The sequence below is a fragment of the Mustelus asterias genome, chromosome 13 (genome assembly GCF_964213995.1).
Source record: "Mustelus asterias chromosome 13, sMusAst1.hap1.1, whole genome shotgun sequence".
In the NCBI taxonomy this organism is placed as follows: Eukaryota; Metazoa; Chordata; class Chondrichthyes; order Carcharhiniformes; family Triakidae; genus Mustelus; species Mustelus asterias.
The window spans coordinates 26,984,855-27,001,647 of record NC_135813.1 but is presented as its reverse complement, the minus strand read 5'-3'; the positions used below and the strand labels follow the sequence as shown (position 1 = coordinate 27,001,647).

Here is a 16,793-nt window from a genome sequence, read left to right as displayed (position 1 = left end):
AATGCTTGGTATCTTTTAGTTTAAATGCAAATATTTTTTGCAATGTCAGAAGAGGTTTTAAATCATTTAAAATATGATGCCATCATGAATGATCTTGGTGGAACTGTTCTTGTTTAACTTACTATTCTGTGGAAATCAGGCCAAGCTCAAAACTGCTTTATTGGGAACCATGTAGACATACACGGACTGATTTAAGATTGAGTATTCTCTTTTTATAATAGATTTGGCTTTGGCAGTACCTTTCCATATTTCTGATTTTTTTTTTTCAGGACTTATTTCTAAACTTCTAGCAAAAATAATTATTTCAGTTTATTCTTGAAGTGCCACATGGAGGTGAAGTTGATGGAATATCTTTTCAGTCCATGTAGTCTCATATTTTAAACTATTGCAGTTTTGTTGATTTTTAGGTGGTCCAGCTGATCAAGCAGGATTGCAATCATTGGACACTCTATTACAGCTGAATGGACAGCATGTGGAACAGTGGAAATGTGTGGAGTTGGCTCATGCAATAAGGTAAAATCTTTTCAGTGAAGTGGAATGGCAGTGTTCAAAACTGAGTACACAGATCGTTTGTCAACAAAGATCAAATGCATCTTACTGGCTTTATCGTACAACTGCAACCGTGACCACTTGTATATGTATGGTCCTCTTAATGTTACTAAAATGTTCCAAGGTGCTTGCTTGACAAATGTCATCAAATAAATTTTGACACCAAGCTACATAAGAATATATTAGACAATATGACCAAAAGAATGCTTTAAGAGTTCTTGGTGGGGGAGGGTAAAACTAGAAAAGCCAATCAGCAGTGCATTGGGATAGTAAGGCCTAGAGGCAACAAAGGTATGGATGAGGGTTTCAGCAGCAGAAAAGCTGAGAAAAGATGGAGGGAGGTAATATTGCAGAGCTAAAAGTAGGTGATCTTAGTGATGGTGTGGTATGTGGTAGCAAGCTTATTCTCAGGGTCAAGTATGAAATGAATGATGTAAATGTCTGGTTCAGCCTCAAAAACATGTTACAAGGAGAGAGATGCAGTTGATGGGAAGAGAGCAGAGTTTGCGATGGGTAATTATTTTGAGTAATGACAGAGTGAATTATCATCAGGATAAAGATGCTAATTCCTTTTTTAAATTTTCACATCTGTAATATTACACTTTATTACACAAACACTAAAGTCAGTCATAAAAATAATCCAACTACTCAGTTCCATCTGTGTCTGATATTCAGCTTGACTAATGAAGAATCATCTTTATCTTGAGGGCTCATTTTATGAACATATGAATTAGGGGCAGGAGTAGGTTACTCAGCCCCTCGAGCCTGCTCTGCCATTCAACAAAATCCTGGCAATTCTTTCCTTCCCACTACTCTGACAAGGTTTATCCCCAGTGGGTACAATTTAGGAGGTGGAAGACTGGTGAACTTCCACTGAGGGCACTTCTGAGCAGCTCTTGACCTTGAGGGCCCTGTTGCAGACTTCATGGACTGAGACAGTCTTGACTGTCAATGTATCAGCAAGTTCGTGCTTTGGCAGTTACATTGTTAAGCTTGTTAACAATAAGCCCCTGAGTGAACTCCCCCTCGGGAAAGCCCCTGTCTGTGCTACCCCAAGAAGCTGGGTGACTGGCATCTGAGCTACCATGGCTGCAGCTGGCTTCCACGAGGTACAGGATGTGAAGTTGCAATCCTCCTGTCACAAGTTGTGGACAATCTTCTCCTGAGAAGAGAGAAGCTTTGTGCAGTGATTGGGGGAAGAGTGAAGAATGCAAGAAAGGGAGGTGAATATTCTGCCTTGGTGAGCTTGCAGGTGGTGGAGAGAAGAGCAGAGAAAGAGAGAGATGACAAATCCTTATTTTGACATGTTTGGTGATGCCATTAACCTTTTCTAGATATTGCAGCCATATCCTGGGGGCTAATCTCTTAACATTGGGGAGGTGATGACCTGGTGACATAATTGCTAGACTATTAACCCAGAAACTCAGCTAATGTTCTGGGGTCTTGGGTTTGAATCCCACCACAGTAGATGGTGGAATTTGAATTCAATACAAAATATCTGGAATTAAGAATCTACTGACCATGAAACCATTGTCGATGGTCGGAAAAACGCATCTGGTTCACTCATGTCCTTTAGGGAAGGAAATCTGCCGCCCTTACCTGGTCTGGCTGATATGTAACTCCTGAGCCAGAGCAATGTGGTTGACTTGCAACTGCTCTTGGGCAACCAGGGATGGACAATAAATGCTGGCCAGCCAGCAACTCCCATGTCCCAAGAATGAATTAAAAAAAACCTCTCCTATGCACCTGCATCTCAGTGGAGACAGAGGTGATGCCTGTCTGGCTTTCCATCTTCTATGTGAACAGGATATTCCGCTTCCTGGCTATTGCCTGATCTAATGTGACACTGGAGAAGCTGGGAAACCTGATTTGCGGGTTCAGCATCCACTTGTGTCCAACATATCAATGTGATACACCTACTGTGTGGGTGTATAGACTTAGCATGTGATCTGCTTTTGTGTACTAGTTTGCTTCTCATTTTCAATCCACACTGCTGGCTTGCACAATAGAAAAAAAAGAGCCAAAGGTCTAAGTCCCACTTTGTCAGTACACAGCTCCTCCATCCTCAGTTGTGTTACCTCGTGGTAGCACACAGAAACATGGGCCCTTGTGACCCCAGGCTAAACCTTCAGAGGATCTATGAGAAGTTCTGCCCCCCCCCCCACCCCCAGACATACAGCCTGCAAGTTCACTAGCATGTGAACACACCCTAGTACTGATGAAACAAACACCTAGCTATGCATACATTGCTCCACTGCCTTGGGGAGCTGACGACTAAGGGAGTAAACCCTGACAAAAAATTTGGAGTGGAGGCCAAAGGCAGACTAAATCTCATCATCTTTCCAGCAACTCCCGCAACAAAGGCAGTGCCAAACATAGTGCTTTGCATTCTTTTGGACTTGATCGAGAGGTCAAGAGGGGACCCTGACATTTTGGCAGCCCAGGGTCTCCATAAATTTTGCCAAGGCTTGCACCCTGGTGAGGATACTCCAATCTTGCTGCAGTGCGTTAACATGGGTGACAGCAAGTGCTACAAACTGCCTCCAACATAGGATGAGAATATTGTGTCCCGCTGGTCAGCCACAGCCCACCTAAAGTTGGGCTACCTCCAACCAGTAAGGTTGGTCATGGTTCATCGGCTTCAATGGGTGCTTGGAGTTTAGAATCTCTATACAGCAGTGGATGGAATCCATTGCACCAGGCAAACAAGCAAACCAACGGGGAGAAAAAGATGCCAATTTTTTGATTGGCAAGCTGGAAGGGCAGTACCATATACATGGATTGATAGGTGACTTGCAGTTGGTTAATAATGTGTGCAAGACAACCATGATCGACATAGAATTTAGTAGGCTGAACATGAAGAAAGTTTCTCTACAAGAAATCAGAATTGCCTCGAGGGGATCACTGAAAGTAAAATATGACATGTTCATCTAGGAGGGAAAAAGTAAATGCAAACGCATGAGCAAGGTGTAGACTTCTCTGTATCTTACTAATCTCAATGATGGAACTCTCTACAAATGGTTCAGAATGTGTTCCTAGCCCCTTCTCAACTCAAACAAGGCTACTTAAGTTCATCAGTATCGATGCTCCAATGTTGTGCTCCACAACAGAAGCAAAAGACTAGTTAGTTGAGCAGTTTGAAACTTCTGTCAGCAGCATCCCTAAGTCAGAACATCTTTACCTAATGGGGAATTTTCAAGCAAGGGTTGGCATAGACCATGAAGCATGGCTATCCAGCCATATCATGACCTGGGAAAGATAAATGAGAACAGATAGGGACTTGAGCTGGCAACATGAGCCTGGTGCTTACCACAGCACCATTTGTGATACAGATCACTCCCTGGTATGCACTGAGGTGAGGATGCAATCCTTGAAGCTTATTTTACTCAAAATAGAAATGCCGTCCTTGTATCAACATCAGACATTAAGCCTACCCAGAAAAAAAGCAACAGTTCAACTCCATTTCAGGAACTCCCACGGATTCTGCACAATGTGCAGAAGCAAAATGGAATGTACTTTGAGAAATCATCCACAATAGCGCACACTCAAAATAAGGGATACGAGTGGAAAATCCTGACTGGGGTTCATCACTGTGATGGAACTGATCATTGATGTCAAACGGTTTGCTCTGAGATTCAAAAGAGAAAACTCTGAATACACTAAAAGCCACTTGAAGTCCAAACATGTGTGGGTTAGGTTGCTAAGACCCCTAGTGTCAGGGGATTGGCAGGGTAAATATGTGGGGTTATGGGAATAGGGCCTGGGTGGGATTGTGGTTGGTGCAGACTCGATGGGCTGAATGGCCACCTTCTGCACGGTAAAGATTCTTTAAGTAATGTCCAACAAACTGCTAAGCGGTGTGCAAATGACTATCCAGATGTCCATTGACATATGGAACATCAACACATGTACAAAGGGATCAAAAAGGCAACAGGTCCATCAGCAAGGAATACAGCTTAATTGAAAACAAAGGCAGGGAGGCCATCACAAACTGTAAATAAAATTGGAGAGATGGGTGGAACGCTACCTTGAGTTGTACACTAGGGGGAACACTATTACCAAGAAGCTCCAGACAGAAAGCTTGTCTATGATGGCCAACTTGGATATCGAAGCCACAGTGGAGGAGCCTCGCAATATCATTGACTCACTTGCCATGGCAGAACTCCAGGTGCTGATACTATACCACCTCAACTCAAGCATTGCAAACCAGCATTCCTGCCGTATCTGCACAAACTTCTCATTCTACTGGAAGGAGGGGACAGTGCCCAGTGTGTGCGTGATACAAAGATTGTGACCCCATATGAGAACAAGCATGACTACAGCGATTGCAGCAACTATCAAGGCATTTCCATGCAGAGCGTTTCAGGAAAAGTATTTGCTTTTGTCAGCTATAGATCTTGGCTGAATGCATCCATCCCAAATCCCAGTGTGGTTTCAGAACTGGAAGATCTACAATTGACATGATCTCAGTCCGGCAGCTGCAAGAGAAATGCTGTAAATAAAGGAGATTACAATATCATGCCTTCATCAACTTCACCAGGGTATTTGACCATATGAGCAGAGACAGTCTATTTATTTCACTGCCTGCTGAAGTTCCTCATTGTGATCTCTGCTTTCCATATCAAGATGATGACACAGGTCAGCTATGGCAGGACAACATCAGAACTCTTGTAGATCCACCATGGGGTCAAACAGGGTTGTGCTCTGACATTGACATTTTTAAACATATTATTTTCTTTGCAGCTGTCATATGCTTTTAGATCATCCACCGAGGAATCTACTTGCATACCAGAACTGATGGAAAACTGTACAATCTTTCTCACCTGAGATCAAGACAAAGGAGCACCAAGTCTTCTTCAGAGTCTTGCTCTACTCTATACTGGTATTTCATCGTGAGGAACACCTGCAGCACTTGTAAAGTTTGGTTTGACCATCAGCATCAGGAAGACAAACAGCAATGGTCTAGGATGTTGCCAGATCACTACCAATCAACATTGACAATGTGATGCTGGAGATTGCTAATAGCTTCACATATCTCTGCTCTTCAATCACTAGCAATCTGTCACTTGCTGAAATCAACTTGTGAATTGCAAAAACAGCAGCTGTTATGTCCAAGCTGAATAAGAGCATATGGAACAACAGCAACCTGACGGTGAACACCAAACTGCAAGCCTATGAACTTGCTTACTCAGTGCACTTTCTACAGCAGTGAGATCTGTACAACATATGTTAGGCAGAAGAAAATGCTGAACAGAATCCACCTTTGCTGTCTCAGATGTATCCTCGACATCTCTTAGCAGGAAAAGGTCATCAACTCAGGTCCTGGAGCATGTTATTTCCATCAGCATATTTTCATTGTTAAGCCACAAAATCTGCGCTGGCTCATTCACATTCATCGGATAGATGACAGCTGTCCGTTCAGTGAATTGACCACTGTGTCATAACCTGGCCTCCATACCTTCACTACAAGAACATTTGCAAGTGAGATCTGTAGATGGTGGACACTGATACTGACAACTAGTAGATGGCTGCTGATGGCTGTGGCCTCTGGAAGCTAACTGTTTGGACAGACATTGTGAGCAGAAATGAAAAGCTCAACTGGCTGAGAGAAAGTAAGCCAGCAAATTGTGCACCTTTTCAGAGCAAAGCAAATGCGATAGAAACTGTCATGCCAGATTGGGGCTCCCAAGCCCTATCACTCAGCGCTTAAACATAGTTAACTACAATAGTACAAATCATCTTACAGGACAGAAGGCTGCCACGTTTTTCTTCAGACTTATTCCTTCCTGTCTGCAGCTAGCATGCACCCCCATTTAAATGATGCTAACTGCCTTTAACTGACATCAGCTGAACCCAAGTTCCCATCCACTCACGCAGATGTGCAGTCAAAGAAGAGCCTGGGTTTAGTGCATGCCTGATTTCATTATAATGAGTTGGTAGCATCAACTCAAAATGGTTTCTCATAATTTCTAGGCCATTAAGTTTGATTGTGGAGCATCCTGCAATGAATGACATGCTATTATTTCTTTCTCTGGCGAAAACATCCAGCAAGTAATCATTTAATTTATTCTCAGTCCCAGTGATGTTTTTCAGTAAGCTTAATTCTTAAATTACTATTATACTATTGAGAGTATTTCTAAATGTTATGTTTCTCTTTTACAGCTACGCTAATTTCTAGTTTTTTGCCAAATTAACTACTTTTTCAATTTTTTTGAGGTTTCGACATTTTCTCAGTGGTTTCACTCATCCTTCCCTTTCATAAACTTTGTAGTTTGTTTTTCTTAATATCATTTCATTTTGTGTTGTTTGGAATACACTCAGGTTCATCATCCTCAAACTTATGTTCTCTATTGTTTGATATGCATTTATTAATCAAGCTTTATGGGGCATGCCTTAAGATGCTGTATTTCTCTTTGTGATGCATGATACAACCTTATCATAAATATCTAATCTACAGATCTCTTGTATGACAGCACCATTGTATTAATTGCCCCAAATATTCACCGATGAATTATATCACTAAATGAACTATTGAGGATACTGCGCTGTTGATTTTGTTGCTTTCAATGAAATTTTAAGTGCAAATGATTGTATTGGACAGTAAAGGATAAATGAACAATTGGAAATATAATCATGCACAATTTCCCAGTATTGCCTGTAAGTGGATGAGGCTCTGTACTAGGGGCGCACAAGCAGAAAATCTACCTTTTCAGGCAACATCACATATTTGTTTCTAATGCTATGTAATTTACTCCTTTACAGAAACTGTCACAGTCAAATCATTGTTTTAATCTGGCGTCTTGTTCCTCGGTTGAAGCCCAGCTTTGAACGCATGATTAGAAAACCATCTTACAAATCAAATTATGATTTGCAGTCTCCACCCAACAAACGTGAGAAGAACTGTAGTACTCCATCAAGTTCTATGGACCACAGAGAAAGTTGCCATATTGTGTATGATGGTACTGATGGGGTTGTACTGAACAGCTGGGAGCGACGTGAGGAGTTTGACAAATGTCCACAAAGTGGGCCTATGGTGTCAAATGTTGTGTCTGAGGCAGACAATTTTCTCATTCTTTCACCAATAAAACGTGGGAGCCAGGTATGCACCTTATGAAAAGAAAGTTGGCTGACTTGATTAAGTTGTGTGTTGGAAATGTTGAAATATTTTCTTTCTAATATAAGAACAACTCTCATTTAAATAGTGCCTTTAACAAACAAATGTAGCAGGGTCTCCACAGTGGTGTAATCATTGAGTCAAAGCACGAGGTATGAGGGGAACTAAAAGCCCGGTCAAGGTTGGTGATTTTAAAAGGTGGAGGAGACCCAATTGGGATTTAGGAAGTGATTTTGAAGGCTTACAACCTATATGGCTGAAGGCATGACTGTCAATGATGTGATGGAAGCAGGGAGGGATTCACAAGAGCCTAGATTTGAAAGAAAGTTTCTAAGAGGGTTGTAAGGCTGGAGAAGGCTACAGTGATTGGGAGGGGTAAAGACATGAAGGAAATTGAACAGAAAGATAAGAATTTTAAACTTAAGACATTGGGAAAGTAGGCACCATAGTGGATCAACAAATGTGGGGTTGAGGGGTGAATATGGGAGAGCGGGATACGTGTGACAGAGTTTGGATGAAATGAAGTTTATGGCAGGTGCAGGAAGAGAGTATTGGAGAGTTGAGTCTGAACGTGACAAATGCATGGTTGAGAATTTTGGCAGTAAATGGGTTAATGTAAGGGATGGGGAGATATACAGGCATATGAAAATATCTGACAGAGAAAGACCAGCTGTGCCTTTCAATCCACTCCATATAATTGTAATGCCTTCATGAATCCACAAATGGAAAGTCCCTACACATCCAAAGTCAGTTAATCTCTTGGGCGAGATAAAAGACATGAACCCAAAGCCAATTAAGGAAATTGCTCTAGGCAATTAAAATTAGTCCAGAAGATCAATTCCAGAAAATCAAATTTACCATAGGCAAAACAGGCACTGATGGACAGGTGGAATAGGCAATGCTCAAGATGGAAGTGAGATGGGGTCAAAAAACTGGTTCTGAGTCAAATATGACACTGGGTGGTGAATAGTCTTTCAGTTCATAGGGACTGTAGGGTTGCCTCTGAGAGTAAAATTTTGTGCTGGGTATAAGAAAAATATCTGGAACTTACAAAAGTTGTCACAGCTCCAAGGTTTAGTGTTTGAATATTAAAGGTTAAAAGTTGAAATTTTACCTCACACAACTGACTCATGTGATCAAACTAAGTTCACTTTACTAATAATTTGATTACTTTGCAGATTCTGAGGAAACCTCCTCAAGGGAACCATGTCATATATGGTAAGTGTTCAAGATTAATTATTAATGTCGCCTTCTGATGTACAACTTTAGTTGATAATAAGAAGCTGTAAATCATCAGCAAATTTAGTGTTGCAGGCCTTGAACCCGGGGTCAATTAGGCACACAGACTAGAGTTTAATGTTTAAAACAGGTGACGTTTATTCATCCATGGCAGTTGTGTCTTTAAATTGAATAATATACTAAACAGTAACAAGAATTATTTTCCAGCATATACCTTCTCACTCAGCTACTTCCTCTCCAACTGAACTATTTCACTGCCTTTCACTCTTCCATGTTGAGGTATTGACTTTAATTGTCCTTAATGGTTTTTGTTTGCTTACTGCCTTGCCTTAGTTGTTCTGACATTTTGTCTAACATTTTAAAGTTGTACCTATGCTGTACTTCTATCATAGGTATAGAGTCTCAAACACCTGTAGCTCACATATTCACATCATAGTCACTCAAGGACATACATTAATTCATCAGGATGAGATATGGGGTGCAACGATAATGTTTCTGTCATGCTATCCCACAATTGATATATCTCTGCCAAAAATGAATGGTAATTTGTTTTCCATACTTGGTGAAGGTATTTTTTAAAAATTCCACTTTTTGTAAATTTTGTGCTCAGTAAGATATTAGCTTTGCAGTATATAGTAGCCTTGAAATACAAATATTCTAAGATTATTTACAGATTAATATAAAACGAAGATGGACTCTGAGCTAGAGGCAAGTTTAGTAGACTTGGATAAAAACCTGCCTTCTGAGGAATTTTTTAAAAGAATAGAGAACTGATCAGGTTTAAAGTGTAAATGCGAGAATGCAGAGCTTATGTAGCTGAAGGCTGTAGCTATAATTGTAGGACAATGAGGCAGGTAGATAGATGCACATGAAATTGGAGTCACAGACTGAAGGGATGGGAAGTAAGTCTGGAGGCGATCGCTGACTTAACAGCGTAGCAAGATTATGGAGAGGTTTGAGGATAAAGAACTTTACTATCCATAACATAATAAATGTAGTAGTGGTGAGCAGATCATCTGCTCTGTTCTCTATCAGGTCCTGCACTTTCCTCTTCAGTTGCTTTTTGATTTTGATTTGATTTATTATTGTCATATGTATTGGTATACAATGAAAAGTATTGTTTCCTGCGTGCTATACAGACAAAGCATTTCATACATAGAGAAGGAAAGGAGAGAGCGCAGAATGTAGTGTTACAGTCATAGCTAGAGTGTAGAGAAAGATCAACTTAATACGAGGTAGGTCCATTCAAAAGTCTGATGGCAGCAGGGAAGAAGCTGGTCTTGAGTTGGTTGGTATGTGTCCTCAGACTTTTGTATCTTTTTCCTGATGGAAGAAGTTGGAAGAGAGTATGTCTGGGGTGCGTGGGGTCCTTGATTATGCTGGCTGCTTTTCTGAGGCAGCGGTAAGTGTAGATGGAGCCAATGGATGGGAGTCTGGTTTGAGTGATGGACTAGGCTTCGTTCACGACCCTTTGTAGTTTATTGCGATCTTGGACAGAGCAAGAGCCATACCAAGCTGTGATACAAGCAGAAAGAATACTTTCTATGGTGCATCTGTAAAAGTTGGTAAGAGTCGTAGCATACGTGACCAAATTTCCTTAGCCTTCTGAGGAAGTAGAGGTGTTGGTGGGCTTTCTTAACTGTAGCATGGACGTGGAGGAACCAGGACAGATTGTTGGTGATCTGGACATCTAGAAACTTGAAGCTGTCAACTATTTCCAGTTCATCCCCTTTGATGTAGGCAGGGGCATGTCCTCCACTATGCTTCCTCAAGTCAATGACTATCTCCTTCATTTTGTTGACATTGAGGGAGAGATTATTGTTGTCGTACCAGTTCACCAGATTCTCTATCTCTTCCCTGTACTCCGTCCCATCATTGTTTGAGATCCGACCCACTACAGTGGTGTCATCCACAAACTTGAAAATCAAGTTGGAGGGGAATTTGGCCACAGAGTCATAGGGGTATAAGGACTATAGTAAGGGGCTGAGGACACAATGTATTGAGGCACCGGTGTTGAGGATAGACGTGGAGAAGGTGTTGCCACCTATCCTTACTGATTGCGGTCTGTGGGTTACGAAGTCTAGGATCCAGTCGCAGAGGGAGGAGTCGAGCCCCAGACCACAGAGTTTGGAGATGAGTTTTTTAGGAATAATGATGTTGACGGCTGAGCTGTAGTCAATAAATAGGAGTCTGACATATAGGGTAGTGTCCTCCCATTGTAGGGTCCTCCCATTTTCAGCTTCAGTAAGAAATGAGTAAGATGACTAGGAAAGATTACATAAAGCGGTTTCCTAATGCTTTTATCATGTGTGCTTAAAGGAAAAGCAAGTCCTCTTCCCAGTAGGTCCTCAGCGTGTAAGCAATCATTGTCCCTCAAGGTACTAGTTCTTCTGCCATTACCTCCGAAAATTCACTGATTCTGCTACTGGGCATAACCCTGAGCAGGGTCATTTGAGATCTTACGGAGTAGTCATACCTGCCCTATTGCGAGTTGCCCCGGTCCAGTTAATGGGATCGGAAACCACTTAATAAGGCTGACTTGTTGCTGTGGGAGCAGTAAATTTCTGATTGGAGGGAATCGAACAGAATGTTTCTGGATAGATGTAAAAAGATTTTATAGCCACCAACATACTCAAGATCTGGGAGATAAGGGAGTTTGGAAATGGGTTGGGACCTCGTGATAATTTGTTAATAAGGATGATCTTGAAATAAAGTGGGATGTTCCCTGTGGATAGGGAACCGTTTAGAATATTGGAAAATGTGGGATCCAAAAGGGGAAGTTGGATCATCAGGAGTTCAATCGAAATGGGGTTGAAGAAGTAAGATGCAAGTCTTGTGGGTGCGATGAGCATGGGTGATGGAAGAGGAAATTTTGGGGAGTAACTGGAGTGTTGGCATTAAACTGAGTTTCAGAGCTAAACAGGTGGGACTGGGTGGAAGTTTGTCATTGTGGACATAGACTATGGGGAGAACAGCAGACATGAAGCTTCACCTGAAAGGGGTGTTTAGGAGCTGGGATGGTGAGCAGGGAGGAGGTAAAGGGGCAGGTGTTGCATCTTCTACGATTGCATGGGAAGATGCTGTGGGCAGGGGATGAGATGTTGGGTGTGATGGAGGAGTGGACCAGGGTAACCGGAGAGAACGCTCCCTGTGTAATGCTGAGGGGTGAGGGGACGATGCGTTGAGTAGTGGCGTCATGCTGGAGTTGGCGGAAAAGGCGGAGGATGATCCCTCGAATGCGGACACAGTGAGATGAAAAGTGAGGACAAGGGGGACTCTATCCTGCAAGAAACAATACTTTTCACAGTAGACGAATACATGTGACAATAATAAATCAAATCAAATCAAAAGATGAGAATTGGTTTGGATGGGTGAGTGCATATTGAAAAAAAAGCTCCAGTTCTAAGAAAAAAACAACAAATTTAAAGACACAAGAAAAGAAAGAATACAATTTGAAAAGGAAGAGAAAAGAAATAAGAGGGGGAGGAAGTTAAAGAAGCACTGCGGTCTAAGAATTGGTAACTGTAATGGCGGGCAAAGGCGGTACCATGGCAACGTTCAATAAAAACATGAAATGTTCACAAAGGGAGATTTCAATGTTGCAGCAAACAGGATACCAGATGAACTTAAAGTAGTCACTTTCCTTATCTTAGTAGGTTGTAAAACCTTTCATTGCGACAGAGACTTACCATGTCGAGAACCTACGAGGAACTGACCAAGACTAAACAGATCTTGGTGATGTTACAAGTTTTTTAAAAAGGTGTTTTGATCTTTTAGGCTGTTCCAGTTTGGCTGTGCATAACCTAATACTGAAACCCAAATTGCCCTTTTAAACTGTTTGAGTTCAACACAGATATAACCATTAGGCAAAGACTCTGACACCAAATCAGTAAATAGTATCAAAGTTTATTGATAATAAACAAGTTCCAGAAACTTATTAGCTAACTAACAGAGGCAGAATGTAAAAGAAGTATAGTTATCAATGAAACTCGACTCACCTTGAAATGGGTGATCAATCCAAGAGAAGTAGACAACAACTTGAACTCCTTGTGGCAGCAGAAAAACTGCCACTGCCTCCAAGAAGCAACTTCCTGGGATTTCGACTGGCAAGGAATCTGTTGCCCAACCAGTCATAGTGCTAACTACACTCTACTCATCTGTGCCTGAAGTTTATTGGAGAAGATCTTGTGGTATTGGTAGAATTGAGGGTAGGAGGCCATGGAGGTTCAACAAACTAAGAACTTTATGAAGGCGACGTGCTCACTACAGGCTATGATCTTATTCTGCCCAGTTACCCACTCAAACGGTTGAAGACATCAACTCCGATGACATCATGCATGCATTATATAAAAGTGACATGTTCAGCTTCAATGCTGCTGGTAAGGAATCACACTAATATTATAAATACACAACATTTCTCCCCTTTAAATCAAACGTCCCCAACACATTAAACGAGTATGACATAAACAATCAAATAACAACATCATCAATAAGTCAGATGATGTGGAGTTCGTCATTCTCTGAATGGTTGTCTGCGAATCTCAGGCATGTGCTTCTTGGCACTTGCTGTAACCTCTGGTGTCTTTAGCTTGACGTGGACGTCGTGAGTGGTTGTTTTAACCATGGTTAATGATGTAACAATGGTTGACGTTGTGACTTGAGGTTAACTCGGTGCTTAATCTGCAATTGAGGTGCTGTTTTCCCAATCGATTCTGTTAATGTTAGGTTTTCGGAAAGGTTCAGTTCGTAACTTGGCATTCTAAAATCCATAGAATCCCTATAGTGCAGAAAGAGAATGTTCAGTTCACCGAGTCTGCACCATCTCTCCCAAAGAGCATCCTATCCAACAACCCCTCCCAATCCCATGCATTTACTATGGCTAACCCAACTATCCTACACATCTTTCAGCCACTAAAGGGCCATTTAGCATGGCCAATCCACCGACTCTGCACATCTTTGGATTGTGGGAGGAAACTGCAGCATATGGGGGGAACCCATGGGGAGAAGGTGCAACTTCCACACAGACAGTCACCCAAGGCCAGAATTGAACCTGGATCCCTGGCGCTGTGAGATAGTAGTGCTACTCTTAAAATCTCATACTCAGACTTACTTACAGTGCACATGAAAACCATAAGCTCCACAGAGGTGTTAGAGGTAAGAGAGAGGTTTAAGGAGATGGCTGGCAGCAAAGAAAAGGGGCTTTAGTTTATTATGGCTTTTTTCTGAATAGCTTAATAGGTTACATACATTTTTGTTTGTTTTTGTGTGTATCCTGCAGGAAACAATATCATGAAGACACCTGTTGTAGCAATTGGCTTGATTTATTGATCCTTGCTTTTTCAGTGCTGCTAGCTTTGAAGAAAGAAAGATGAGTTGATTGGTTGATTTGTAGCAGCTGCTGGTTATTGATTTATCACAAATACTACCAGAAAGGGGACTGGTCAATTGTTTGCATTTTGGTAGTGGGACATTTGAGACAAACAGCATTATTAATCAAAAGGATAGTGATTTTCCAAGCCGATGAAAAGTGTTGGACATACTATTTGAGTAAAAATATAAAAAATAGGAGCAGGAGGAGGCCATTCGGCCCTTAGAACCTGCTTCTCCATTCAGCATCTAATGGTTGATCATCCAATTCAATACCCGATCCCGCCTTCCCCCCATATCCTTTGATTCCTTTTGCCCAAAGAGCTATATCTAGCTTCTTCTTGAAAACATACAATGTTTTGGCTTCAATTGCTTTCTGTAGTTGTGAATTCCGCAGGTTTACTACTCTCAGGGTAAAGACATTTCTCTTCACCTCAGTCCTAAAAGTTTTACCCCTTATCCTTAGGCTATGAGTCTATGACCCCTGGTCCTGGACTTCCCACCATCGGGAATATCCTTCCTGCATCTACCCTTTTGAGTCCCAGTAGAATTTTATAGATTTCTAATGAGATCTCCCCTCATTCTTCTGAACCCAAGCGAATATAATCCTAACCGACTCAAACACTCCTCAAACATCAGTTCTGCCATTCCAGGAATTAATCTGTTAAACCTTTGCTACACTACATCGAAAGAACATTCTTCCATAAGGAGACCAAAACTACACACAATATTCCAGGTGTGGCCTCACTAAGACTCTGTATGACTGGAACAAGACATCCCTGTTCCTGCACTCAAATCTTCTTGTATGAAGGCTAACATACCATGTAGACATGTGAAAACTTTGGAAGTTGTGATGCTATTGATGTGTGTTAGGCATATGATGTCTCATTATATGGTCATTGATGTGGCGTTCACTGGAGGCTAGGTATTGCCAAAATCTTCAGCCAATACAGACTCACGAAAGTCAGTGTCCTGGTTAAAGACGTATCTTTATTAAGCAACGATCGATGGGAGAATGAACATTGGGCAGTCCAATGCCTTACTACAAGAGAAGCCATTGAGTACTCCAATACCACTCTGAAGTTACAATGCATTGGACAGGTCAATTATACATTTCTCAAGTTTACATTTCCCGCCTTCCGTTAGTTATGAGGAGATTTCTTGAAGAACTCTGAGCTTACTACATCTATTTGAATGTGATTCAGTAAAAGCACTCTGGCATTATGCAGATATTAGAATGCTTTATTCGTTGTACCAGTTATGAGAATATAAGTAAATAAGAGAGCAGGCCTTATCGGCTCTTTGAGCTTGCTCTATTATTCATTGAGATCATGGCTTAATCTTCTATCTTGACTTCATTTTCCCTTCCTCTCCTTTATCCCTTGGGTCCCTTCATCTCCAAAAATCTATCAATTCTAGTCTTCCATATATTCAATGACTGAGCATCCACCCTCTGGCGTAGAATCATTCTTCCTTAAATATTCCTTAAAAAGAATTCGAACTTTAGGGGGAAATGCTGTTTTGCACAAAACTTTGCAGTTCAAAAGAAAAATAGCAATGAGAGCAACACTGGGACCGTCCCCACTGTTGATATCATCGGAGGGGCTAAGTAGAGCGAAACCACTGATAAGAGAGCCTGTATGCTGTTAAGAAAATTCATGCCTGGTAAAAAGCTCAGTCAGAATTCTCCTGGGTCTAATATTTTCTTCTACTAAATGCAAAAGTACTTTGAACAAAACTGACTTCCTTCTACATTTTCCTCCCTCTTAAATTGATTGATTGCTTGTCCACTTGCGGGGGAATGGGGTGGTTGGGCCTTCAGTTTTTCATTCTCGTGCTTTAAATTCCGATTCTAACTTACGAATGTAAAACGGCAGGAGGCATATTCTGCCTTCAAAAGCATTCAAATGTTTTGTCCAGATGAAGTAGAACAAAGAACAAAGAACAGTACAGCACAGGAAACAGGCCCTTCGGCCCTCCAAGCCTGTGCCACTCCTTGGTCCAACTAGACCAATCGTTTGTATCCCTCCATTCCCAGGCTGCTCATGTGACTATCCAGGTAAGTCTTAAACGATGTCAGAGTGCCTGCCTCCACCACCCTACTTGGCAGCGCATTCCAGGCCCCCACCACCCTCTGTGTAAAAAACGTCCCTCTGATATCTGAGTTATACTTCGCCCCTCTCACCTTGAGCCCGTGACCCCTCGTGATCGTCACCTCCGACCTGGGAAAAAGCTTCCCACTGTTCACCCTATCTATACCCTTCATAATCTTGTACACCTCTATTAGATCTCCCCTCATTCTCCGTCTTTCCAGGGAGAACAACCCCAGTCTACCCAATCTCTCCTCAAAGCTAAGACCCTCCATACCAGGCAACATCCTGGTAAACCTTCTCTGCACTCTCTCTAACGCCTCCACGTCCTTCTGGTAGTGCGGCGACCAGAACTGGACGCAGTACTCCAAATGTGGCCTAACCAGCGTTCTATACAGCTGCATCATCAGACTCCAGCTTTTATACTCTATACC

At 41.8% G+C, this 16,793-nt stretch overlaps 1 protein-coding gene across 2 annotated transcripts in view; it reads left to right on the top strand.

Moving 5' to 3' along the window:
* rgs3a (regulator of G protein signaling 3a) overlaps positions 1-16,793 on the top strand; it is a 253,454-nt gene that overhangs the window by 66,462 nt on the left and 170,199 nt on the right. For both annotated transcript variants that reach the window (XM_078226603.1, XM_078226604.1), the window contains 3 exons: positions 408-513; positions 7,312-7,648; positions 8,842-8,881. In XM_078226603.1, the coding sequence (XP_078082729.1) occupies positions 408-513; positions 7,312-7,648; positions 8,842-8,881 (483 nt within the window). The remainder of the gene's footprint in view (positions 1-407; positions 514-7,311; positions 7,649-8,841; positions 8,882-16,793) is intronic.